The 25066-nt window shown below is 44.2% G+C and overlaps 1 protein-coding gene across 2 annotated transcripts; it reads left to right on the forward strand.

The window, feature by feature from the left end:
• The first annotated feature begins 1231 nt into the window (after positions 1 to 1231).
• On the forward strand, positions 1232 to 19093 carry UBE2QL1 (ubiquitin conjugating enzyme E2 QL1). Of its 2 annotated transcripts, XR_012623423.1 has the most exons (3): positions 1232 to 2879; positions 3196 to 3572; positions 3710 to 3781. XR_012623423.1 is itself a non-coding variant. In XM_074825560.1 (2 exons), exons 1-2 carry the CDS (start codon positions 2040 to 2042, stop codon positions 17893 to 17895), a joined length of 972 nt encoding a protein of 323 aa, XP_074681661.1. In that variant the 5' UTR covers positions 1274 to 2039; the 3' UTR covers positions 17896 to 19093. The 2 variants fall into 2 exon arrangements, 1 of the variants encoding a protein (XP_074681661.1); XM_074825560.1 differs by lacking the exons at positions 3196 to 3572; positions 3710 to 3781 and adding an exon at positions 17764 to 19093 and having other exon boundaries at positions 1274 to 2879.
• Positions 19094 to 25066: the final 5973 nt, after the last annotated feature.

A 25066-nucleotide genomic window follows, 5' to 3' on the forward strand; every position in this document is an offset into this window, starting at 1 on the left:
CCTTGCAGAAATAGCTTTCAAGAAACCCCGGCAGTTTCCTCCAGAGGTCTTTACAGAAGTGCAGCAGTCCTTTTCCAGCATAGGCCACTCTTCAGAACCACAGAAGACAATGTTCCAGGCCACTTGTGGCAAAGGAGGTGTTTGCTTGGGAAAGGTGTTACGGAATATAATGCTGCTCTATGCACACACTGCCCATTGCTTTACAGCCCCTGTACAAGAGATGTAATCACTCTTTAGGCCTTGCCTTCACCTCTCCACAATCCAAAGCATTTATTGCCTTTTTTTTTTTTTTTCTTTTCCAGTCTCTGAAGGTAAAGAGGGCTGTGGGGGCAAAGGTTTTCAGAATGAGCTTTTCCTTCCCATGCTACACAGAGTCCCAGGAGGATGGACCTATCTGGTCTGAAGGTGAGCAGGTGTAAGAGGGACAGGATATGTGTATCTGCTGTGCTGAAGAAACAAAGATTGTCACATCATTCCCAACATAAAAAATACAGAAATACTCACACACACAGAGATATATGCACATGTTTGTATTTATATCATAGAGTACCATGTTGGAAGGGACCCTGAGGTTCCAACCTTTCTGGCCAAAGCCTGGTGTGGACAAGATGACCCAGCACCCTGTCCAGCTGAATCTTAAAGGTGTCCGATGTTGGGGAATCCACAACTTCCCTGGGGAGATTATTCCAGTGGCTGATTGTTCTGTGAAAAATTTTCCTCTGGTGTCCAACCGGAATGTCCCCAGGAGTAATACCTATTCTTCAACCATGTTTACATATTTTTATGGGTATATGCCTCATAGATGTGATTCTATGCGTTCAGGTGGGTTGATGTATGCACAGTAAATACATACACACAGATGCATTTAAATGCAATTACATCCTTACACACGACCCTACAGTTTTTAGGTACCCGCACTATAGATGTGCTATATACACGTGCATACACGTGCACTAAACCCCGGGTATGACGGCAGGCAAGTTTCTGGCCGAGTGAGCGATGACACACTCGCATACACACACGTACGCGTGCAGCACGTATCCGCGCACCCGCGGGCCCTTCCCGGGGTGGCGGCCACCAGCGCCCCGGCCCGCCACCCGCGGCGAGGCGCGGCTGCCCCTCCGCGCTGCCAGCGCCCGCCTCGCCGGTGGAGGGGAAGTGCAGCGCGGGGAGGCGCGGAGGGGCGCGGAGCGGTCGGGCGGCGGCGCTGCGGAACGCCCCCCCCCCACTCCGCCCCCGCCCCGCCGAGGCCCGCAGCGGCGGTGCCGCCAGGCGCGTAGACAGCGCGGGTGCGCAGCGCAGCGCGGCGGGGCGGGGGCTGCGGCAGGGGCGCCCCGAGCGGCCCCTCTCCCCCCGCCGGCGCCGCGCGGCTTCGTCCGCGGGCGGCGGCGGACAAAGGGCCGGGGCGCGCTCCGCCGCCGCGGGAGAGCGCGGAGGCAGGGGCGGCCGTGCCGGCCTCTCCCCCACCGCCCCCCCTTCCCGGGGGGAGGTGCTGGGCGCGGAGCGGGGACCGGCCCGCCGGGGAGCCGCCGGGGATTGGCTCGGCCGGGTGCGAGCCGAAGGTGCTGGGGGAAGCCATCTGCAGCGCAGGCGATTTCGCCCGCTGTGCGCGGGGGGGAGGGGGCCTCTCCTTTGCGGGGGGTTTGGTTGGTTTGGTTTTTTTTTTTCTTCCTCTTTTTTTTTTTTTTTTTTTTTCCCCTTTTCACGGGATCATGGCCACGGCAGCGGGGCCGTGATGTCCCCGGGAGCAGCCCCGCTGCTGCAATGCTGCCCGCAGCAGCCCTAGCGAGGGGGGGCGTTTGAGCGGCGGCCGGCGGCCGCACATCCTCCCCGCGGCACCGCCGCCGCCGCCGCCTTTCTCTCCCCGGGGCCCCTGCGCCCAGACCGGCGGGAGAGGGGCCTCGCCGCCCGCCCGGCCCCGGCTCCGGCTCTCCTGCCCGCCAACAGCGAATCCCCCGGGCAGGGCTTTAAATTAATAATAATAAACCCCCCCCGCAACCCCCTATAAAGGCGAGAGGGAGAGGAGAGCCGCGCACAACATGGCCACTCTGCTGCGGAAAATCGGGCTGATCCGGCTGCACAACCGGGACACGGAGGACCCCAAGCACCACCACCACCACCACCGCAGCAGCAGCGGCCAGCAGGGCTCCTCGCTCAGGGGCAGGGGCAACCAGAAGAACAGCAGCAACAAGCCGCAGCCGCAGGCCCCCCCCGGGGGGGGCGGCGGCGGCTGCAGCAGCAGCAGCAGCGAGAGCAGCCCCGGGGGCCACAAGAACAAGAAGGCGCCGGAGCCGGCCAAGCAGCCCCCGCAGCCGCGCTCGGGCGGCGGCAGGGAGAAGCCGCGGGAGGCGGCCCGGGAGCCCGGCGCCGGTAAGGAGGCGGCGCAGCGGCCCGGGCCCGGCCCCGGCCCCGGCTCGGGGTGCGGGTCGGGGCCGGCGCCGCTGGTGCCGCTGCCGTCGGGGTCGGGGCCGCTGGCGCCCGCGGGCCGGCAGCAGCACTGCACGCAGGTGCGGACCCGGCGGCTGATGAAGGAGCTGCAGGACATCGCGCGGCTCAGCGACCGCTTCATCTCGGTGGAGCTGGTGGACGAGAGCCTCTTCGACTGGAACGTGAAGCTGCACCAGGTGGACAAGGACTCGGTGCTGTGGCAGGACATGAAGGAGACCAACACGGAGTACATCCTGCTCAACCTCACTTTCCCCGACAACTTCCCCTTCTCGCCGCCCTTCATGAGGGTGCTCAGCCCCCGCCTGGAGAACGGCTACGTCCTCGACGGCGGAGCCATCTGCATGGAGCTGCTCACCCCCCGCGGCTGGTCCAGCGCCTACACCGTGGAGGCCGTCATGAGGCAGTTTGCGGCCAGTTTGGTCAAGGGGCAGGTAGGGGGTCTGTGGGCTCTGGCCCTGCGTGCGGCGGGGTGGGGGGGTGCCTTTGGGTGGGAACCCCAACGGGCAGTGGGTCTGGCCCCGCCCGTGGCTGACCTTGGCCAGGCCGGGGGGACAGGTCCCCCCCCGAGGACCTGGCCTCACCGGTGGGGAGGAGGCAGGGACACACGCGTTCTGCTTTGGGGTCCCCTCTCGGGCGGGTGCGGCGGAGGTACGGGGCAGATTGGAGGGGGCAAGGAGCACATGCATCCATCGGGTCCTCCCGCATGTCTTTTGTCCTGTGCTCGGCTCTGCTGCGTCTGGCACCAAGACGTCCTGCCCGTCGCCCACGAGGGGCACCTCCCTCGCCCCAAAGCAGAAGGGGCTCGTCAGGCTCCAGTGGGGTTTGGGATTGGAGTCCTCCGCCTCCTGCCCTTCACCTCCTAGTCGGCCATACTTGCTGGTCTCCTGCGTGAAGTGCTGGCGCAGGGCGCGATGCTGGAGCTGCTGCCCCCAGATCTTTGTCTGATGCTGTCCTGCATAGCATCCCTCGGGGGAGAAGAGGCGACCCCCGTGCTCCCGGGCTTGGGGCTTGGCGCACAGGGCAGAGGGGTGACACCGGGTCACACCTAGAACTGCTGCCTGAGCTGCCGGCAAAGTTGTACCCGTTTAAAAACGTCCCTGCCTCAAAGGAACAAGTAATTTCGGGTATGTACTGCAGTTACGGCAGCTAGGTGATTCCTGCCAGCTCTCCTCTCCGGAGGAGGTGCCTGGTATCCCCCGGCACAGGATCTCGTCTGAACCGAGTCAACGCGGTTTATGCTTTTTTTCTTTCTCTCCTGCAGAATATGCTTAGAAGAGAAGTATTTCATAAGACGTTTTTAATAAATGGGTGAATCTCGCTGGTGAAACTCGTAGCCAGTCTTTCTTTGTGGTTATTGTAGTGGGCAATATACACATGGCTGTGGCAAGGTGATTTTCCCGTTCTCTTCATGAGTGCCCTTGAACCCAGGGGATATGCACAGCTCCGCGTCTGTCAGTAAATGATGCTAGGTAACTTAAATTCATATCTTGGCAAGGAGGGGAGGAAAGAGTAAATAATTATATTTTTAATTTGCTTAAAAATGAGGTTACTCCTGTTTGCCTCCATGGAACTGCTTGCATGAGCAGAAGTAAAGGCTTGGTTTCTCTTAAGACTGAAAATTAATTCTGATTATTTAACGGACTCTTCTGTAAGTGGCTTGTCCTTCTTTCCCTCTGTTGGATTTGGGCCTGCTGCTCCTTTTTTAAATCAGATGAAAATATTTTTCTCTGCACCTCATTTGAAGAGGTCAAGTTTCCTAGGTCACCTTGGGATATAAAAAACATCTACCAGAGGAAAAAAAAGAAGAGAGACTTAATTTACATTGAGCCTGGGGTATGTTGAAGTTCTGTAGCTACTCTTACCACATCTCACTATTTGTTAACCCATCTCTTTTTACAGAGATTGTCGTTCTCGTTATTTTAAACAAGGATTTAGGAAGACAATGCTAAATTCTCTCAGTTTTTTTAATAGTTTAGCATATTTCTGCAGTATTGAATGTTGAATGTAAAAGGGTTAAATTAAGATTTACTGAGATCATAAAATGGCTCAGTGAAGAAAAGCACTAAATTGTTTCATTAGTAATACATATTAAGCTACATAATCTGGCGATTTTCTTCCCTAAACCACTTAAGAGATTTCCAGAAAGTAGTAGTAGTTTCTGATAACAGAGTGTGTTTATGTGTGTATCATTAATAAACACATTTAAAATGCAAGAGTTTCAATAACATTCTTCCAGAAGTTTACAAAGTTAATTACAAAAAAAAAAAGTGTGTGGGATGGAAAAAAAAAAAAAAGTCAGAAATAAATTTCTACCGGTAACTTTGTAGTTAAATAGGTGTAACGTTCACATTTCAATAATTTAAAGGTAATTTCTGGGTTACAGAGGTGCAGTCCGTGATGGGTTGCCAGCATGTCATCATAGCCGGGCTCCGCGTCATGGGACCCACGTTCCTGTAATCGCACTCCCCTCGTTATGTAATCCCGACTCCATTGCATAATCGGGCTCAAAATACAACAGGCACTCCCCTATCCCCGTTTCATTTTTCATTTTACAGGTAATCTACTTCTGACCATATTTTTTTTAAAATGAAAACAGAGCCGCTGAAACGTTGAGAGCCGAGGTGCTGCGTTTCCCGGAGCTGTGGGGCTGGTTTTGGGTAACTCTAGCTGTGCTGTAGGTAGTCTTGGTGCCGGCAAGGAGCCATCCTGAACAAATAGCGATGGCTTCCACCAGGCTAATGGTGTAATTTCTGTAAGCACCCTGTGATAGCATGAAATATTCAGCGCAGTTGCTATTAATCAGAAAGGCTGGAAGGCTGAGGTCCGTTCTCCACCACCTCAGAACGACCCTGCACGAGCAAATGGCGGCAGCCGTGAGGCCGAGCGGGAGCTGGTGCGCTGCCGGCACCAGTGGGTAAATGGGACCTTCTGGAGAACTGTCACCGGTTCACAGTGCCGTGATTCATCCTGAAATCGTGGTGAATACTCGAGCCCCGTGATGCATCCGAAAGCGTTCCTTGCCGGCGCGGGCACCGGTGTGAGTAGGCAGAACTGAACTTCCCGCCAGCATACATTCCTCCTTTTGGCAATTTGAGCGATCAAACTGAGGCGGCTGATTTCATTCAATGTTTCTCATCAGTCCCGTTTTGCCGAGCTAACTGTAACGCTGCTGTTCTCTGCCGGTTCTTCAGAGAGAAACACAGCGCTTCTTGGTCTGTTGTTCTGTTAGAGCTAATAGTAACCTATGAACGTATATGACTTTTTTTTTTGATGAAACGATCAAAAAGCAGATGACACTAACACTAAAAATACATTTTCAGGAAGTCAAGGTTCTTGACAAATTCAGATTTTTTTTTTTTTAATGGACTTTTTAGCAGAGTAAAAGAAAAGTCAAGATAAGTCATTCTGACCTATCACAGGTGAAACATTTTACTCAAGAGTTATGTCTGTAAGGAGATGTAAGCATGCAACACAGCAACTAAAAGGTAACACTTTTGTGTTAGTTTTCAGCATCGCCCTTGTATGCAGGGAAGCCTGGGTCCAGGTTCCCAAACCTGAGTGTGTCTCCCAGGGGCAGGATTTTAAAGCAGGGTGGCTGTTTCTCCAGATTGCACCAAGCAGGAACCATACGCCTCAGGTGACCTTGTTGAGTAATGTCTTACCTTATGGGATGTGTACCCTTGCTTCCTATCATGAATCTAGTAGTGCATTTTTAGATGTTTTTGGTCTGGAAAAAAAATGTTTAAAATAAAAGAGAGGCAATTTCTGTTTGAATGAAACAATTCAAGAGTCCCAAACTATGCTTTTTTTTTTCTTCAGTTTTCAAAGGAAAAAAAAAAAACTTAATTAACAAACAAGTTGGGGTTTGTTTGGTTGGTTGCTTCAGCTATTCAGCTGAGAAAATCAATTATTCACACAGCTCTAGTCAGTATCTTGAGGGGAATTCTCAGTACATCAAAGGCCTAAGACTGTTTATCTGTCTGGGATCCGGAATCTTATTTTAAAAAACTTGGTGTTGTCCTTAACTCAACTGTAGCCTTGGTTTTAAGGGGATGACTTTGCACTTGCTTCCTGCAAAGTCAGCTGCTCACTGGCTCCCATCATCATGGGTGAAAGCTTGGCCCTACCTAACTGGCAAAATGGTAGCCATGAGCTGCTGCAGAGCTGGGTGTCAGCCAAGGAGGTGGGGTGATGCTAACAAAATAATTTAAATACCAGTTGTTTATTGTCCTGTAGGCAACTGTTCAACATGCCTGTCTAGGCAAAGCCTCCCATGTCTGTCTGTTTGTCTGTCCAGGCTGTGGAAGTGGCCCACTGAGCATTACTCCTTCTTAGCACCACCCTTTAAAATGGTTTATTGATAATTTGAGAGAGAGATTTAAAAATTAGTCTGCTGCTTTCCACTTCCTGATAAGTGCCATTGTCGTGATAAGGTTAATAACTGAAGGAAGGAAGGGGGAACAGTGCCAGTCATAGGAGAGTGATGAAACAGCGGGAGATTTGTCATGGCTCTCCCTGATAATGCATGTGGCTGAGGCCAGAGCCAGTGTTTCAGGGAGGAGTCATCGCTCTCGTTTGAAAACACGGTGGATAATGGAGTCCCAAATGAAAAGGAGCAGGCTTTGTCCAAAAGTGTGAGATGATTTTGTGTCCTCTAATAGAGATGTTGTTTCTCACTGGAGAGGAATTATTTGACGCTGGTTTGGTGGAAGTTTAAAAGAGGACAAAGCTTTGTATGCCAATGTCTAAATAACGCATCAGGAATTTTTTTTTTTTTTTGAGAACTAACACAGCTGCACCTAATGCCTCGAGGACTTTGGGCTTAAGCTTACAGTAGTGCTGACCAATAGCTGCCTTGTCCTCCTTTTTTATGAGCCCCTTGTTCTCTTTGTGGAGGCTGGTGGACAGGACTGAAAGCCAAAAGCAGCTGTCAGGTAACTGGTGACTCTGCAGATTATGTCGTGGAAAAAGTTCTTCGTTTTGAGGAAAATACTCCCTTATTCTTCCAGTGAATAAGAAGGAGCATAACAATTTTGTTAGAACATATCAATAGGAACGGGGAACTCCCAGTTACGAGTATTCTTGCTGTGGTGGGCTTCAGTACAATGATTTAAATCAAAATATAATTTGCAATTAAGATTTAATTTTCTATCGGAAAATTTCCTGAATTCAAATAAAATTTGTTGGTATATAGTACTTTTATCCCTCATATTGTAATGTTAGAAATACCTCAGTGGAATCCCATTAGCTTGCTTCAAGAGGTATGTGCCTTGTGTGACTGTTGGACTGATTTATCTTTCCATTTTAAAAATATGAGTATCCCAGCTGACTTCTACCAGATTGAAACAGCAGAAATGCACTTATTTTATGAAAAACAGATACAGAAGGTAGCTGTTAATCATAGTCTAAATGACTCCCTCTTCATCCTTTCAAACAAAAGTATGAGTGAGCAGATAGCAGATGGGACTTGCATGGTGTCCAGGAGGTCAGCAGACTCCAGGTCTTTCAAATATGTATAGCAGAAATTAATGGCAAATCCATGGGTTTTCCTACTCCAGATGCTGGGTTTGAGGACCGTAGCCATGAGTAAATCAGCTAATCTCAAAGGCTGCAGTAATGTATAGAGAACACAGTGGTCTCTGAATTATTTGGAGCCATTGTATCTTATTAGGGCCTTAAAGAGTAAAACCACTTCCTTTTTGCATTCAATTAGTTGCCTGTGCAACTGATGGCAGTTATCATCAAGGGAAGAAATGTTGCTTTAGGTCCACGGTTGAAAAACACATCGACACATACACAAAGAGGACAACGGAGACAAAGAATGTGTTATGGGGCTTGTTCCCCATGAAAAGGTATAAATGCTGGGCCAAGGAGGTAACAGAATATTGTTTAGCTACAGAGAAAAATCAGATATATTGACCTTCTAAGATTTCTCTTTTACTGCAATTGAGAAACCTAGGATTTTCAAGCTGAAGTTTAAGTGGGAGCATATATATATTTGCTATGTTTTGATGCTGGAACTGATGAATGGGCTGGAAAAAAATATTGTTCATGTGTACTCTGATCTATTGCTATTCTGACTATCTACTATTATTATGCAAATATATTCTACCAAGAGAAATGAAGACACAGGGATTCCAACTCATTGAAGTAGGAGGCTGTTTTAATTCTTTTAAATAAAAACAGGGGGAACATAATCTCCATTTTACCTCTTCAAAGCATAAAAAGGAAAATTTTAAAATACTTTAAATTATCATCCATAGTGTTAAAATAGTCATCAAATGACTTAAATCACTAAATTGAAACAAACTGCTTATTTTAAAACATGCTTTTATGGCAGGTAGATCTGATTCTTCCTCTGGCAATACTTGGCTGATTTCCTAAATAAGAATTTAAAGGAAGTGCGGCTTTGGATCATAAGAAAGTTGAATTTGCTCAAAAGAGCAAGATTCTTCTTCCCTGAATTATAAAAGAAGTCCTCGTTTTCTTCAGCGAAAGTGTTCAGATAGAGAGAACTCTGTAGTATTTGGGTGTCTTGTCAGATACTTTGTTGAAGAAGTATATTTGTTTCAAATGCAGAAAGCCTAGTTCTGAGGGGTGACATTGTGTCCTGGAGCAGTAACCTAAATAACCCAGTTTCTATTGTGAGGAAGATTTACTCTTCCTTATACAGGCTAGCCTTGAAAAAATTGCAGATTTCCTAGCATTTACACAATGCCCAGGGATTTCCATGCGTGACCAGAGACTTCCAGATCAAAGATTTGTAACTCCACGGTAATTCTGGTCCTCATGGAAGTCTTATTGCCAGGTGTAATCCAAGGCATGCCCCTCAAGTATGCATCTGCTCTCACAAAGTGGGACGTTGGTTAAGGAACGTAGTATTAGCTGCGTTTCTTCTTCCCGTCTAAACTCCTTTGGGCTGATGAGAGTCAGTGAAGATCTCTTAATTTCCTTGACATATTCAGTCCTTCACATGCAGTTTCCAGTTACAAATTATCTTTTCCTGTAACTGTCAAAAAAGGTAGTGCTGACATTAGGCACAAAGAGAGATGGAAGGTCTGCCAGGTGCAATTACTCCACGGCTAAACAGGGAGAACTTCAGGGACTGTGGTGATTGCAAATCTGAGTGGCTCAAAATATATGTTAAATTTGATGTGTGCAGGATCCAGTTGTCTGGCTTGTAAATGGAATACGAGGTTTCTGTTGAATATGATCGTATTTTTGAAAAGCGTATGGCTTGGGGCTGGTCAGAGTCATACTGCACAGAGTCATTTCTAGAGGGTGCTGAGCACTCCACAGTGTTGGTCTTTTGACTCTGGCTGGCAACAGCAGTAATTGAGTAGATCCTGGAAGTTGCAGGACAAGCTGCATGGGAAGGACATGGTGCTGTTACCTAACCTGGCTGGCAGTGAAACTAGCACTGCACTGGGAATTAAAAGAGCATAAGCTAGGGAGGAGCGTAGGTGTGCTTTGATGAACATGAATTTGCAGTCCCTATTGGTCTGCACAAAAACAGGTAAGTGGGCACCACAGGTAAGACGTTCAGGTGATTCCTCTTCTGAAACAGGATCAAGGTGCCAGTCTGATTTGCCCCATTCCAGTTAAACTGAGTGGTGGTACATCAAGTGTGCCTCTCCTCAGCCCTGTGTGGCAGATAAGTGCCTGCCTCGTGCATGTGCAGTCTCTCCTTGGAAAATGTCTTATCTGCTTCACAATTTTGTGCATGTTGTTAAAATCAATAATCCTCATTGATTTAATCCTTTTCTGCGCAGGCTCCAAAACCCCGTGAACTTCTGCAGTGACTCCTTGATAGAGTTACATGTCAGTCACAATCCCAGTTCTGTATTCAAAGATGAGTGAAAATAAACCTGAGGAAGGAAGAGTAAGCCTGCGTTATGAAATGGCCTGGAGCTCACATGCTTCTCATAGTCAGGCTTTATGAGCTGTGGAATGACTAGATATTTCTCCTGGTTTTAGGTTTGTGTTACAAATGGTAACGAACCCCCAGCTGCAGTAAGAAGTGTAAGGCTTCTTTCCATAATACATGCCTATAAAAAACCCTAAAGCGTCACAAAGCGAAGGAAATTGATGTTACTAATTTTTCAAATTTTCTATGAATTTCTATGAATTTGACAAAATTATTAAAATATACTTAGTATTGTAGTGTTCTATAATTATTGGGGAGATGAGGATATTTCACAGTTAGAGCACTTAAACTGAGGAGAGGTGATCTGAGTTTAGCTTCCAGGTTTTGCCACTGACTTCAGGTGCAGTCATGGGCAAGTCAGATAACTTCACTATATTCCTCTTTCCCACCTGTGAAATACAGATAATCCTCTTTCCAAAGGTCATTTGAGGATATTTACTTAAAGCACTCAGAAATGGGGGCTCTTTGAGTAGATGTCCATGTGCCTCAGTCTGAAACATATCATAGTCAAGAGATTGACACATTTGTATAAATAACAGGGGGGAAAAGTGCATCGGCTTGTGACTCTAATCTTACCAAATTTGGTCTTAACTCAAATGTTCCCAGAGGTAGTCTGCTTTTTACTCCTGTTGGTTTTTTTTTAGTGTGGTGAAACTTTGGGAAACACGGAGATAGCCGTTGTTGACTGGGCTATAGCTCTTTTTGTCTTTACAACCTGTCGTAAAAGATGGTTTGCTTTGCTTTGATTGGGTTTACACCCATGGCTGTGCTTAACTTGGGTAACTTCAGGTTCCTGATGTGGAGGACCTGTGGGCTGTTGCAAAGAGAGGCTGTCATGCTCCCAGGCTTTTCACGTGGACTTGCCCTCAGTAATTCTGCTGGTACCTGATTCCACAGAAAGGTGGTCCAGGGAGATCAGCAGAAGACTGGAAAAGAAAATGTCCCTTTGTTGTCTAGACTAGCAGATGCCCATTTGATGGCAGGGGACAGGGACCATCTCTTTTGACAGAAGCCCACCATGTTGTAAGAAGGCACCTTTGGCCCTAGAGGTGCTAGAGGCACCTTCCAAGAGTTTGTCCCACCTGTAAAATTCAGGAAGGGAGTTTCTTAACCCTCATAGTACTGAAATTGTGCTGCTGTGCTGACTTTAGGGAAAGGCAAGGAAGAGCAGCACAGTGCTCTGTAGCTGTCAAACAGGGATTGGGGCTGTGTTTGTCTGGATTAAGAGCTATTTGCACCAGGCTGCACACAGATGAGCGAGCGTTAATAATTATTCAGCTGGAACTCAGATTTCTTTTTCCTGGACAAAGAACAGTCACACTCCCAGAAGGAGTAATTTATAGGATGCTTTAAAGCCAGAACTTGCTGAGTTTTCACTTCTTTGTATGGGTTATTCTTAAAAAGGAGACCAAAAAAGGCGTGGAAATACTGCTTCAGAAATTACACATTTGCAGGAAAACATCCCATTTTTAATTCATTTATGCTGCGACATTAACAGTATTTGTCAGCATCATTTTCTATACTTCTTTGTTTTAGTTATAGCTAATAATTATATATAGTGCAATATAAATTGTGTGCAGTTTTTGAGTCATGATTAACTGTGCCTCATCAGTACATGAAGGAAAAAAATTACAAACCATGTAATTGGGAGGAGAGACTGTGTATATTGCACTCTAACAGAGATGTTGTAACACATTGCAATCATTGCACCGAGAGCATGACAGTAGCTCGCTTTAGCATTACTCTACTTTTGAATGCTTTTCTAAAGCCAGTGGAAATGTTTTTCTCTAAAAACTTGTTTAAATATTCTAGAATAAGACCGGTTCATGCTTAAGCACTGTATTCCTCTGTTACTTATCAGAAAAGATTTGAGTATGTTTGCCTAGTACGCAGCTTTGAACAGTTGAGGCCCAAAGCCATTAGTCGCTGGCACAGTAGTGGAACATGTTACATACTGAAGATTCGTAGTGTGCTCCATCTCTTAGTAAATCCACAGTGTTTGCATCATCCGTGGAGAAGCCTGGGACAACAGGCTTGGGAAATGGGCATATCCTTGTGGGTTTCCTTCCTGTCCCTGGAGGGATCAGCACTGATGCAGTGTGAGGCACAAGTGACTTCCTACAGTCTTTTGCATACCTCTCTAACTCTTTGCTTGTTTTCTGTCTCTTGACATTTACCTAGAAGTGATAAATGCTGGTTTAAATGATTCAGCCCCGTGTGCGGAAGGCAGGTGTGATTTGCCCTTGAAAGACCAACCTTGAGTTATTTGCATATCCAGGATTAATGAAAGGAATGCAGGGCTGAGGAGTTTGCCTTAAGACCAGTGCTAACAACATGAAGGCTTGCCTGCTTCTGTTGGCAGTGTACTGTTTGCAATGAATACAACTTTTTGTTAACCAGTCCAGTAAAAAAAAAGTCTGGATGTGCCTGAAGGGTTTCCTGTGGCACCTCAGAGGCTACGCTGTCTCCAGAATAACCTCAGTCCTGTAAGGGCTGTGTACAACAAATCTCTGAAAATTTGGGACCTAGTAACACAGGGACTCGCATCAGGAGAAGACTGAGCACAACCTTGAAGGTTTCAGGACCTGGCTACACAGTGCCACAGCTGACCTGTGTTGGCAGTTCAGTTCCAATATCTAAACTGGACTTAGAGACCTCCATATGTCCCTTCCAGCCATCACTTCGGTGATCCTGTGAATGGCAAATGGCTGGCCACCATTATGTAGCCCTGTCCTTCCTGGTAGTGCCAGAAGTGATATGATATGGAAGCACACCTGACACTGTGTGCTATGGGAAAACTGTTGGGTTTTGGTCTGGGAGCTGCTATAGTTGGTTTGACAAGAGAGAAAAATCCCTTCATCACTGCCAGAGAAATCCCCTTGAGGCCATCCTCATTCTGGAAATACCAGAAGAAATGTCAGGACTGTCTTTCATGACACACAGGCCAGACATGGGCAGATACGTGGTTGAGGTGGGATTACAGGGATAAAGAGCTTCAGGATTCATATTTGGTATCTCTGTACAGGGCTTAACTGTCTTTGGACCACTTTGTGACATGGTGTTGTTGGGGAAGAAAAGATACGGCACACTGCTGATAATGATACTGAAGGACTTTAAAGAGTCACTAGATGTTGAGTATTTTTGAGGATGCTCTTCAGTGTCACATTGCATTCTCAACGGGAGGACATGCTGATGTGTTGATTGTGTAAGAATGTGGAGACTACTGCAGCATCACTGAGAAGTAGAAACGCTCCCAGATTTGCCAAATCGCATGTGAGATTTGCCTTGGGTCTTTTGCTGAATATAGGAGGGAGAGGGCCCTAGGTATGGCCAGGGTCCTAAGAAGGCTATCTGCAGCAGGCTGTGCTCCAGGAGGTCTTTCTCCTACCAGTGTTACAGACTGGATCCTTATAAGCTGTTTGTTCAAATGCATTAGTCTGGGCAAAGACGAGTGGCATGCAGTTGCTCACTGTGCCACACAAACTAGGAGCAGCAGGAGCACAAGTGAATGAGGAGGCCAAGTGCAGCACGTGTCCCCCTGCATTTCAGCATGGCTCTGTAAACCAGTTGGGTGCTGTGGCATTACTTTCACCTTTCATATGTTTCTAGCTGGTTAAAATTATATCTTGATAAGTACATGAAGTCGCAGCAGATGGCAAAATCTGAAATGTTCTCTCCAACTCTTTATTTTAATTAGCTTTTCAGTTATCCCTTTATGAAAAGCACTCTGTGAGTGTCTGAAAGTATTGCAAGTATTTAAATAGGCTCCTGGTGCGACTTCTCAGAGCTAAAGTCGACATTAATATCTTTATAAAAGACTTTCTTGGGTTTTCTATGTTGTCTTTAATCTTCTGTGGAATGTTTTGATCTTGTTCAGATACCAGTTTGATATCTTTTCTTGATTTGGTTCTGGACACATCAAAACATTGGCCGTGCAAATGATCTGTATTCCTTACTGCGGCAGTAATGATGTGCAGGGTACAGAGACTGGTCAAAATGCATTTGTGTGCAATTGAGCTATGGCCAGCACTGTGTTTACCATACTGTATTTACCTTATTTATCTTATTTACAGAATGCAGCAGCTCATAGTCTCCTGACCAGCATTAAAATGACTGCATGTTTAACTAGCAGTCTGAAAATAAACTGTAATCACAGCTGGTAACAGTGCCTGTCAAAATGTTTGATACTTTCTTTTATAATTGCATCCAAAATGTCATTTTTTAGTTAAAGTTGGGGAGAGTTTTGTGGGAATAGCAAAAAGCTAAAAATCATTAAGACAGGAGATAACCACCTGAGTATAGACTCAAAAGCATGTGAACTGTGTCAACTGAAATTCCACCCTTTTTTCTTTTTCCCTCAGGTTTACTTGAGGCACCAAAAAGGGAAACTTTCAATCAATGAGGTTAAATTTTATCCAAATCATAAACAGCTGGCAGGGTATTGGTTAATAAAAGACAGTGCTAACCATGCCACCCATAGTTTCTGTATAAACATAGAAATACATGGACTACAGTGGGGTAGAATTAGCTGTTCTCTGATGATGCAGTTCACATAAAACCTGCATATGGCACCAGAATGCATTTTAGAAGTGGATTTAATGATCCGTTACATTAATAACACAGAAGTATGAGAATAAACTCATGGAATGGTGCTCATTTCATCTCCTGTGGCTCTAGTAACATTTTAGATGATGTGATGGTATTCACTGCGTTACTGCAACACCAGAGGATTCTTACTTTCCTGTTTGAAAGCAGTACGTAGCTGACACTGAACATGGGCGATAGCTGTTCTCAATGCAAAGATCCTATTTCTAGGTACAGATTAGTATTAATACTTTGATAAAGCTGGGGAAGACATGGATCATACTGTGCTAGGTGCTATGCACACAATTCAGAAAGGTATCAAAGCCTTAAATAACAAAAAATAATATGTATAAGACGAGAGATGGCAAATGGACCTAATCCAGAAATTAAGTAGTAAACTTGTGTTTACTTCAAAAGTATTTAATTGGTGAGATTTTGAGCATAGCATTTCCTGTGCTGATTTCGTCTTCTGTTGCACTTTGCTTTATCTTTTCCTGTGTTTCTCTAAGTATGCTTCCAACAAAAGCTCAGATTAGGAAGAAAATACAACACATGTTTTGCAACAACAAAAATACTTCTGCAGGATATGTAAGATAATTAGTCAATGAGATTTTAAATGTATGTTACCGAGTTTTATTTAATTATTCCTTTTGTCACAACTAAAAAGGAACATTTTCTAAGAAAATTTGTTAGCAGGGTTAAATTGAGTACCGTTCAGATCATCCTTATTTGGGAAATATTAATTGCCAAATTAGTATGGGGATGGGGAAAGTGTCTTGCTGTTTAGTCTATCAAGGAATGTTTAAAGAGGAAATACATTGCTAGTCTGTAAATGGCGACTAGAAAGAAAGGTGAGGAAAAGCATTGAAAGGTAAAATAGCTGGTTTTGTGAGAACCAAATGGGTATAAATTGGCTGTGAATAAATCGAGGTGGGAATTAGAGGCTGTTCTAATCTTTAGTTAACGTAGGCTCTGAAGCAGAAGTCAAACCACACAGAAAAATGGCTTATTAAAACAGGAGTAGGAAACAGCTTTTTAATCTCATGTGTCCGTACTTTTGTTATGATACGCTGTTGTGTTCAGCGCTGCTGCTATCTGTGCAATATTGTGACAGCTCTCTAGAACAAAATGGTTTGTCCACACTGCACATTACTCATTTTAGTCTGTAAAAATAACTTTGATACTCTGAGGACAGAGTTAGTTTTCTTTTTTCCCCCCTTTTTTCCCCTCCATATACCTGATTTATTTCCTCAGTATTAGTTCTTGCATGCAATTACAAATGACAATTTTCTGTTTAAATTCTAAATTGACAGTAAAATACGGGAGGTAAAAGATGCAGCCTGGTGCATCATTTTGAGCGAAAGAATAGAAAAAATGAGGACGTACTGACTTGGTTCTTATTAATTGTGACACTGTAATATGGTATCTGCTTATCAAATACCGTTTATTCTAAAAAAGTCTTTCAGTGCAGTCTGTCAAACAGTAACTAAAATTATTAGACTTGTGACTTTAATAAACTTCTATTTTGTGACAAATCAAATAGGCGTAAATACTTTAAAGGGTATTATTGCTGGAGAGTGGAATAAATCTGCAACTATATTTCTTTCTTGTGTCTCTCAGTTTGTAAATGACATGGACCAATGTGAAAAATAAGGTAAGCTATTAATAACTCAGTAAGTGTCTCTGTTGACAAACAAGGATTTGAAATGACATACTGCTGTGCATTTAGAGGTAATATTTAATTGCAAAGTAATAAAGACACAGTATGTTTAAATGTGTATATTTTCATTTATTATCAAACTTGTCATGAAGGGGTAATAAACAAAATAGAATTTTTTATGTAGGCTGGAAGCAAGTTGGTTTTAAGGTGCCTCCTGCCTTTAAGAAATGCCAGAGCTATTCATTTCTCACAGGTCAGATGAGAAGAAGAGTGGAGTGTGTTTCGTGGGATGGATGTAATTTTTAGTGACACTTAGCGTTGGCAGTGGGGTGTAGGGGGTGAGATACGGGTAGCCCTGAGACGTAGCACGCAGAAACGCTCCACTTTTATGATGGTTCTTCAGGGTCGTTGACTCTGTGATACTCACACTTTGGACTGTATTATGAGTGTGGCATCAAAATTGGCTTGAAATCTCCTTCCGTCTCCCTGAGCTGGTAACTCAGCACCACTTGCAGCAGCCTGCTTCCTTCTCCACCCACAGCTGCTGGCCCTGGGAGACTGGAAGGGGCTGAGGGGGGAGCTGAGGAGACCCTTCCTCTCCTGCTGCTGAAAAGGGCTGTGGAGGATGATCACAGAACCCTCTTGTCCCCAGCAGCCAGTGGGAAGAAGGGTGCCGAGACGCTGTTTCCGTGGCGTGTCGGTGTGCTCCTCATGGTCCCTGTCTGCTTGGGGCTGCACCCCTGACTGTACAGGGCAGGCACAAAGGTCTGCACACCAAATGCTTCATGGCAGAGGTCCCTTTGTGGGTTTTCAGGGGTCCCTGCACAGCAGAGAGGGAGGCGAGCCATGTGGCATGGCCGCAGCGGCAGCCAGCCACTGGTTGCTGCAGGTAGGGCAGCATGCCAGCACCAGGGCTCACTGGGAAGAAATAGCCTGGCAGATGTCGTCTTTTGGTTTTTTTCCCTTTACTGCATATCATTTTTAATCATCTCTAATAATGCATTTGTCTGCCCCAGTTTGGGAACTCCGCTTTCTGGTACCCGTAAGCGAATGCCTCTTGACCTGATGCACTGAAAAGTTGAGCTGTGGTTTCCAGGTGTGTGTTCACATGTTTAATGAAGGTTTTCTTTTTTGTTTGGTGCAGGGCCGTATCTGCAGAAAAGCTGGCAAATCAAAAAAGTCATTCAGTCGAAAGGAAGCTGAAGCAACATTTAAGAGTTTGGTGAAGACCCATGAAAAATATGGGTGGGTCACCCCACCTGTCTCTGATGGCTGATGTTAGCAACCTGCACTTGACAAAAATGCTGAACAAAAGTACTGTGACATCTCCTCAGTGCTGTACGCCGCCCATCCTTTTCTACTTCAGCTTCAGTTACATACCATGAATGTCAAGGAGACATCTAAGTTATTTATGAACAGATGTGTTTACAGAGGGAGAGAAAAAAAAAATGCTGTGTAGGATTATATTTCAAGACTGGAGAATGGTCATCATTGAAGTCACTTGAGCGGATGCTGAGATTGCGTCATTTGCCCCCATACAGCCCACATTGTCTTCAGCTTCTTTCCATGACAGCAGCACCAAACAGCAGTACTGGAAAGTCTATCCATTACTGCCCAGTTCATTTAAATGTAAATGAAACAGTTAATATTTAATAGGGAAGCAGTGCATTGCAGGTACATGTTTGCTGTGCTGTTTATCTTTGTCTCCTAGCAGGTCAACATAACTTGAAGATTTGTCTTTATGTGGAACTGTGGTCTGCTGTGACTAAATTTAGACCTCATTTGTGCTCTATATATGACCTTTAATTCATAAATGAAACCAGAATTAAAATGCTGAAAGGTCCTAGTGTTGAAAATTATTAAGTGGAATCACCCAACCGGTTACAATGTGCTATCTATGCTGATATTGTGATGTGCTGTTCAGAAATAAACCAGTGCAGTTAGCTGAAGGTTAGGTGGTTTTTTTAAACTCATCCACACCAGGGCTTGAAGTGGTTAGTTGGTGGTAGCAGAACCATTATTACCCTGCGGGTATCTTCTGCAGTAGCATGTGGCCTGTCAATTCTTCAAAACGGCAAAACAAACGAATGGAAATGGACAAAGCAACCTTAAAAAAATTATCTGCTTAATTTTTAAATGATATGCCAGTAACAGAGTAAAAGTTTTCAAGGCAAATGGAACATGGTTTGTAAGATGATTTGCATGACTGGAATTTTCTTTTTTATTTTCACTTAATAGACATTGTATGTACTTAGAGCCCAGTATCTGAGAAAATCCACTGATGTATATAAATGTCCTATTATTTAATCATTAAGATTTAAGTTTTCTGGTAAACAAATTGAAAAAAACTTTCTATGGGACTCCATAAAAGCTGAAGGTAATGTTTAGAATGGTATAAGAAAAACATTAAAAAGTGTGGATTCCGAATGGAAAATCGTATTGGACACATGCTGAATAAAATCACCAGTATCGTTTCTGTTGCCTCAGGAATTCAATCATTTTGGTCAACTTTTGTATTCAAAGTAATAGGTTTTCTACTGTGAAATTCTAGGTACCTTATAGATATACCTTTGTGGCGATACTTTCATTGAAAGCAGGACAGTATGGATTGTAAAACTAATTTGGAGTGAGGAAAAAGGTATGTGTTTGAAAATGCTTTCCATTCTATGGCTAACACAAGACCAAATTGAAATGGTTGACCAGTTTCTGTTTTTATTACAGCAACAGGGACACTGTACAGAGAGTTTTGGGATTTGGAGTTTATTTAAAAGTACACACAGTGGAGAAGAACAAGAGAGTAATGAAGTACAGAGGAGTTCTAATGCAAGCAAAGAAGCAGCACAGCAGATACTTGTGCAAAAACACTGCTCAGTTTATCTGTCTGTAGATGCTTTGCCAGTGTAGCTGTTTGTCAGCTAGATAAGGAGGAAAGTAATCAAAGCCTTCACCAAAATGGTTATGCAGGTTAGAGCCACTCAGTGGCTCAGAGGCTGATTTCTTAACACTTCTCGTCTCCACCAGCTGCCTCTTCTCTTTCTTCTCTGACCATTTGTGGTACCCACCTGGTGTGCCTTATCTCAGTTATAAATGGAAATGCTTCATACCACAAATCTGCACGGATCTTGCTGTGATTTATCTCGCCCTGTTTTATACTTGGAGAGGATGCTATAATCAATGTATATATACTTTTCCCCTCAAACTGTTCTGTGCATCCAGCAGCAGAATGTGTCTTTTGAATGAGAAATAACATTTCAAGTAACTTATTTACTCAGTTTTATAAACATTTCTTTGCATTATGAAAGAGGAAACTAGTGTGTTTAGTTAGGCATCTAATAATTTGCAATCCCTAGTGGGACTCCCAGAGAGCATATAAAGGGATCTAGCACTGGAAAGCATAAAGTTTGTTATTTCCCTTCAGAAAAGCTCTTCCCTCATCAGCACAGTAAAATTACATTAAAAGCAGTGTGAAGGTGTGGTAAGTCTTGGGGGGGGGACACATTATTTCTTTCTCTGCTGTTTTTTAACCTGCCTCTTTTTTCTGTCAGTGGCTTATTTTAAATCTTCCTGAGAACCATATCTTTAATATTTAATTAAAGGGTTAGCTAAAAGGAACGTGGTGGGTGGATTGCTACCACTTCCCTCAAACCTACTTATTATGTGTCTTCTTAAGTGTGCTTTAAATAGTTATAGCAAACATCATTGCTAAAAATCACAGTTACTTTCTGGCTGTAGGAGGTTCTCTGTATCACTCAGAGTCTTGGAGCAGTAGGAGAGGCAAATCAAAAAATCTGGAGTGCTTTGAAGCTGTCGCAGAAGGGGAGCAGAGCGCGTGTGATAAGCTGCAGCAACAAATCGTGCAAGGAAGAAAGAGACAAGTACACTGGGTGAACTAGGGCAGGATGAAGTTCCTGCCACACCAAAAATAAGACTGCTCCTATTGAAGAGATGACGGCTTACAGCAGGAGCAGCCTGTGCAGAGGGAGATGCAGGAAAAGGGGACAGCAGGGAGCGCAGAAGCATTATGCTTCTGACTTGGGGGCAAGGGAGATGGCTAGGAATGTAGTTAATTAAGAGATTTAGAAAGAGCGTTGATCTATTTTAGGTAAAATTAGTTCATGGGTTTTGTCTAGCTGTATGCTAGACAGGTTGTACTTTCTCTGCAACAGACAAGCCTAAAAAAAGTGAATGAGAAATTTTGGGATAGGAAAGGTGTGTGAGAGGAAGGAAGAGAGCAAGACCTGAGAGACAGAGAAGTATGGGCTGGGGAGGGTGTAACTGGGCAGCTAAAACAGGATAAAAAAGGCCTGATGATGGAAGGGTATAAAACGAGGGATCAAAGGAGAACAGCACAGCCCAGTACCAGAAAAAGCAACAAGGAGGGCTGAAGGACAGCAGTTTAGATTGCAGAACTGCTCCAGGTGCCTTTCTGTTGAGGGAGCTTCAGTGAAAAAGATCCTATAATGTGTTTGTATCCTAGAAAGTGGTATGTGCTTCCTCCTTGTTCTGTCCTCCTTCTGGCATCTGAAAAGGATTTAGAGCTCTGCTGTAGAACTCAAATCAGGCCATCTCCTCACTTCTGTGATTGAGAAATAAAGCCAAGTGTCATTCCCAGATCCTAAACTCAAGGAGGCCAAAATCAAAATAGATTGGCCAGTTGTCTGCTTTGTCAGAGTTCCTCAATATCAACTAAGTGGAAGGATTTTTTTTTTGCAGACAGTAGACATCAATGTTCCCCCTTTATCCAGTCAAAAATCACCTTAGGACTTCTTGTAAAATTAGCAGTCAGCAGAGGTCCTCCAGCTCTCATTAGACCCATTTTATGAGGAACATTATTTTCCATCTGCTGCCCCCAGAACAGATGATTAATTTGAAACTAGCATCTGGGGAGGTGTGAAGTTGTATTAGGAAGTTACTTACTTCCTGGCTTTTTCAGAATATGTTCACTTGGAGGACCTTCTTTGAGTCTGAAAAAGCTACTTGACTGAATACAGGCATTGAATGTAGAAAGGAAGAAAGCTGTCTCTGAATACCTAGACACTAAAAGATCTCCACAAAGAACAGAGCTGATGATTTATATGGGAATGTATTTCTGTGTCTTTAGAAATTGTTCCTAAAAGTCCAACAACCAAAAACTCAGCAGTCAAAGACCTCTTGAACTTGCCTTGTTTTCTTTTCCAAAGGCAGCGTGTCTCCATTCCAGCCTAAACTTTGGTCCCGAGTACAAAAAAAGATAATAAGTATGGTCTGTTTATTTGGTGCTACAACACTGTATTATATAAAAAAAGACTCACTTCATTCTGCTTGTCCAAAGCAGTACATAAGATCCTAAAAAGGAGCTTCTTGCATAAATAGCAGGGTTGGGGAAAAGCCTTTCTAGTATAATAAATACCTGTGACACGACTGTGTAATATATATACTTCTAGAAAACTCATTTAGAAAGACATTCAGAGTCACAGCAGCCAAGCAGTGACCACTGTGATGGCCAGTGCGCTGATGTTCCACAGGAACTTGCAATAGAAAAATCTATTCTTGTTAAGCTGCCTGTAGGGAGAAAATACTGTAGAACTAACTGGCATTGGGATTTAAATCTCAGGGTTTTCTTCACCCTTCTTTTTTCTTTCTTTTTTTTTTTTCCCCCTCAAGATTTTCAAGCACCAGACATGGAGCCATAGTGTCTTCATTTTACACTAGCATTATGGCCAGTGTGGTTATTTATTTGCATGACTCCAATGAGGTGGTCAATTATGAACACACCTGTTGTTGATGAAGTTTTTAGAGGATAACTGTCTTCCAGCTGAATGTCAGTGTGGAGCTTGGCTGATGTGCTGAGGATTTACTTTTTAGTGTTACGTGAGGAGATGTGATGCATGCTTAGGCATCGGAAGGCTCAGCAGAAATTACATGGGGAAGCATTTGCACAGAGTTGGTGTGAAAGGTTTGTCTCTTCCATGCAGTAGGTAACTTCTGGTGAAGAAGGTTCCTCAAACTGTACTATGAACTGTAGGAACAGAATTAAGTAGGTCAACCTGCTGGTACAATATAATTTTCCAGTTACATATCTGCTCCCTGACAAGCACCAACCTATATTAAATAGTCTGCTACAGACGTCACATTTCAGAAGATGACAGTCAGTAGAGATGCTGAAGAAAAACTCCTGCATATCTCCTCCAGCCTTCCCAGTGTGTCCCTGGGGGGAGGATGTAGCCCTGATCTAAGTGAACGAGAGAGACTGAGGGGGCTGTGCACATCCACTAAGAGCATGCACTGCCCTGCAAATTGTCAGCTGTGGGAAGCTGGGGGCAGCAAGCCTCTGAGCTTACCTAGGCAGTGTGCATCCTGTCTTGTATTCATGTACTGATCTTGCAAATACTTTACAAACATGTATATTGGCTTGAGTCAAAGGGTTCAATACATCTGACCTGAGTTCAGATTTGCCAAGCAGATGGGTTACTAAATATGCACTGGAGGTTTTCATGTAAGTTAGTGACACACTTAAAAGTTTTGCTTTGCTCACTCTGAAGACTAAAGTGGCTGTCAAACTAGGTCTGAGGACAAATAGGTTGGAAGTGAGTCACTTGCTATTATCAGCACAGCTGCACTGGAGAGGTGCTTTCATTTCCATGTCAAAGGGTAGAGGTGAGGTACTGCAGCAAGAGCAACCAGGAGGACATTGCAAGAAGTTATGAAGACGGAGCTTGCCTCTCTGTTCCCCTCCCTGTATTATTGATTACTTAACTGCATCCTCTTAAATGTACATTGCTCTGCTTTGTAAATTTTACCCCCCTTTAAATCACTTCAAAGTTTTACTGATACCCTAAGGAAACATTAAAACAAGTCATGTAAATTTACATTTAAAGCCTGCATTTCAATCTAGAAGCATGCAAATGCCATGCTGACACCTGTCAAATTTCACCTCAAATTTCACCAACAGCTTCCTCACATTAGTAAGTCTTGGACAAACCAGTGATGACGGTAGTTAATACAAAAATAGAAACTGTAATTTGGATGTTTGACTTAGTCTTTTCCCTGATTGCTTTGTCTTTCAGTTTGATTGACTTCAGACAAGAACGTCAGGCTAATAGCAGTGAAACTGCCATAGTGTTGCTTATTTATAACGGTTCCTTTTGTTCATGCTGCTAAATAAGGTGGCAATAAATATTCATTGCAGTTGTGTTGCACCAAATGGGAATCAGAGATAACTCCTCACACTCTGAAAACTTTGCATTTTATACTTAGTGTTTGCCACCATGCTTGGCATTCATTAGCTTTTGCTGTCAAATATCCTGTGTTTTCTTATTCAGTGACCTTATGTTTTTTAAATTATTTGTGGTTTACTAACAGAAATATTTGAAGAATGTTGCAGGTCCTCTTGGCAAAAACCAGTGAAATGTAACTGAACCAAATCTAATCGTCTGTGTGATTTAGATGAGTTCTTCACTTGCCATTTGCATTAACACGATCCGTAGACTTTACTAAAGATTCACCTTCTGAAGTTCCTCTACAAAACCAAGACTTCAAATTCAGCTTGAAATCCATGATGACATGGATTAGTATGCATTTTGAGAATGAAAGCAGACAATCCTTGAGAGATATTTAAACCATTTCTTCATTTATGCCAGCATCATTTAGTTCTGACAATGTATGAAAACGGTACAAACGCAGGTAATGCCTTATACTGGATGAGATTGTTCTTATTATTTAATTATTACATAATTTTATAACTTATTAATAGAATTTATTCTATTCAAATTGGGAGGAATGATCAATATCCTGGAAGGCAGGGCTCACATTCAGAGGGACCTGGACAACCTGAAGGAATGGGCCAACAGGAACTTCATGAAGTTTGGCAAAGACAGGTGCTCAGCCCTGTACTTTGAATGGAGCCACCCAATTCATCAGCTGTGGGCTGTCTGGCTAGCTTGCAGCTCTGCAGGAAAAGACTTGGAGGCTCGAGTGGACAGCAGATTTACAGTGGATCAACAGTGTGCCCTTGTCTTAATGAAGACTAACCACATACTGGGCTGCACTGGCAAAAGCATAGCCAGCTGGTCAAGGAAAGTGATTCTTCTGTTCATCACTTGCAAGTTGACATCTGGAGTACTGTGTCCAGTTTCAGTCCCCCAGAACACAGTACTTTTTAACAAATTGGAGGGAATCCAGTGGAGGGGCACCAAGACAGCTAGGGATCTGGAGCCTGTGATGTGTGTGAAGAGGCTGAGAGAGAGTAGGTTCTGCTCAGCCTGGAAAGAGAAGGCTGAGAGGGGGCTGATTGCAGTCTTCCACAACCTAGAAAGGGATTACAGAGAAGATGGAGCCATACTCTTCTCCAAGATGAAGAGCCAAAGAGCAAGAGGCAGCAGACATAAGTTGCAGCAAGCAAGGTCCCAGCTGAGTGGAGGGAAGAACCTCTTCACCATGCGAGCAGGCAAGCACTGGAGTAAGTTGCC

The sequence above is a fragment of the Strix aluco genome, chromosome 1, assembly GCF_031877795.1.
Source record: "Strix aluco isolate bStrAlu1 chromosome 1, bStrAlu1.hap1, whole genome shotgun sequence".
Lineage (NCBI taxonomy): Eukaryota > Metazoa > Chordata > Aves > Strigiformes > Strigidae > Strix > Strix aluco.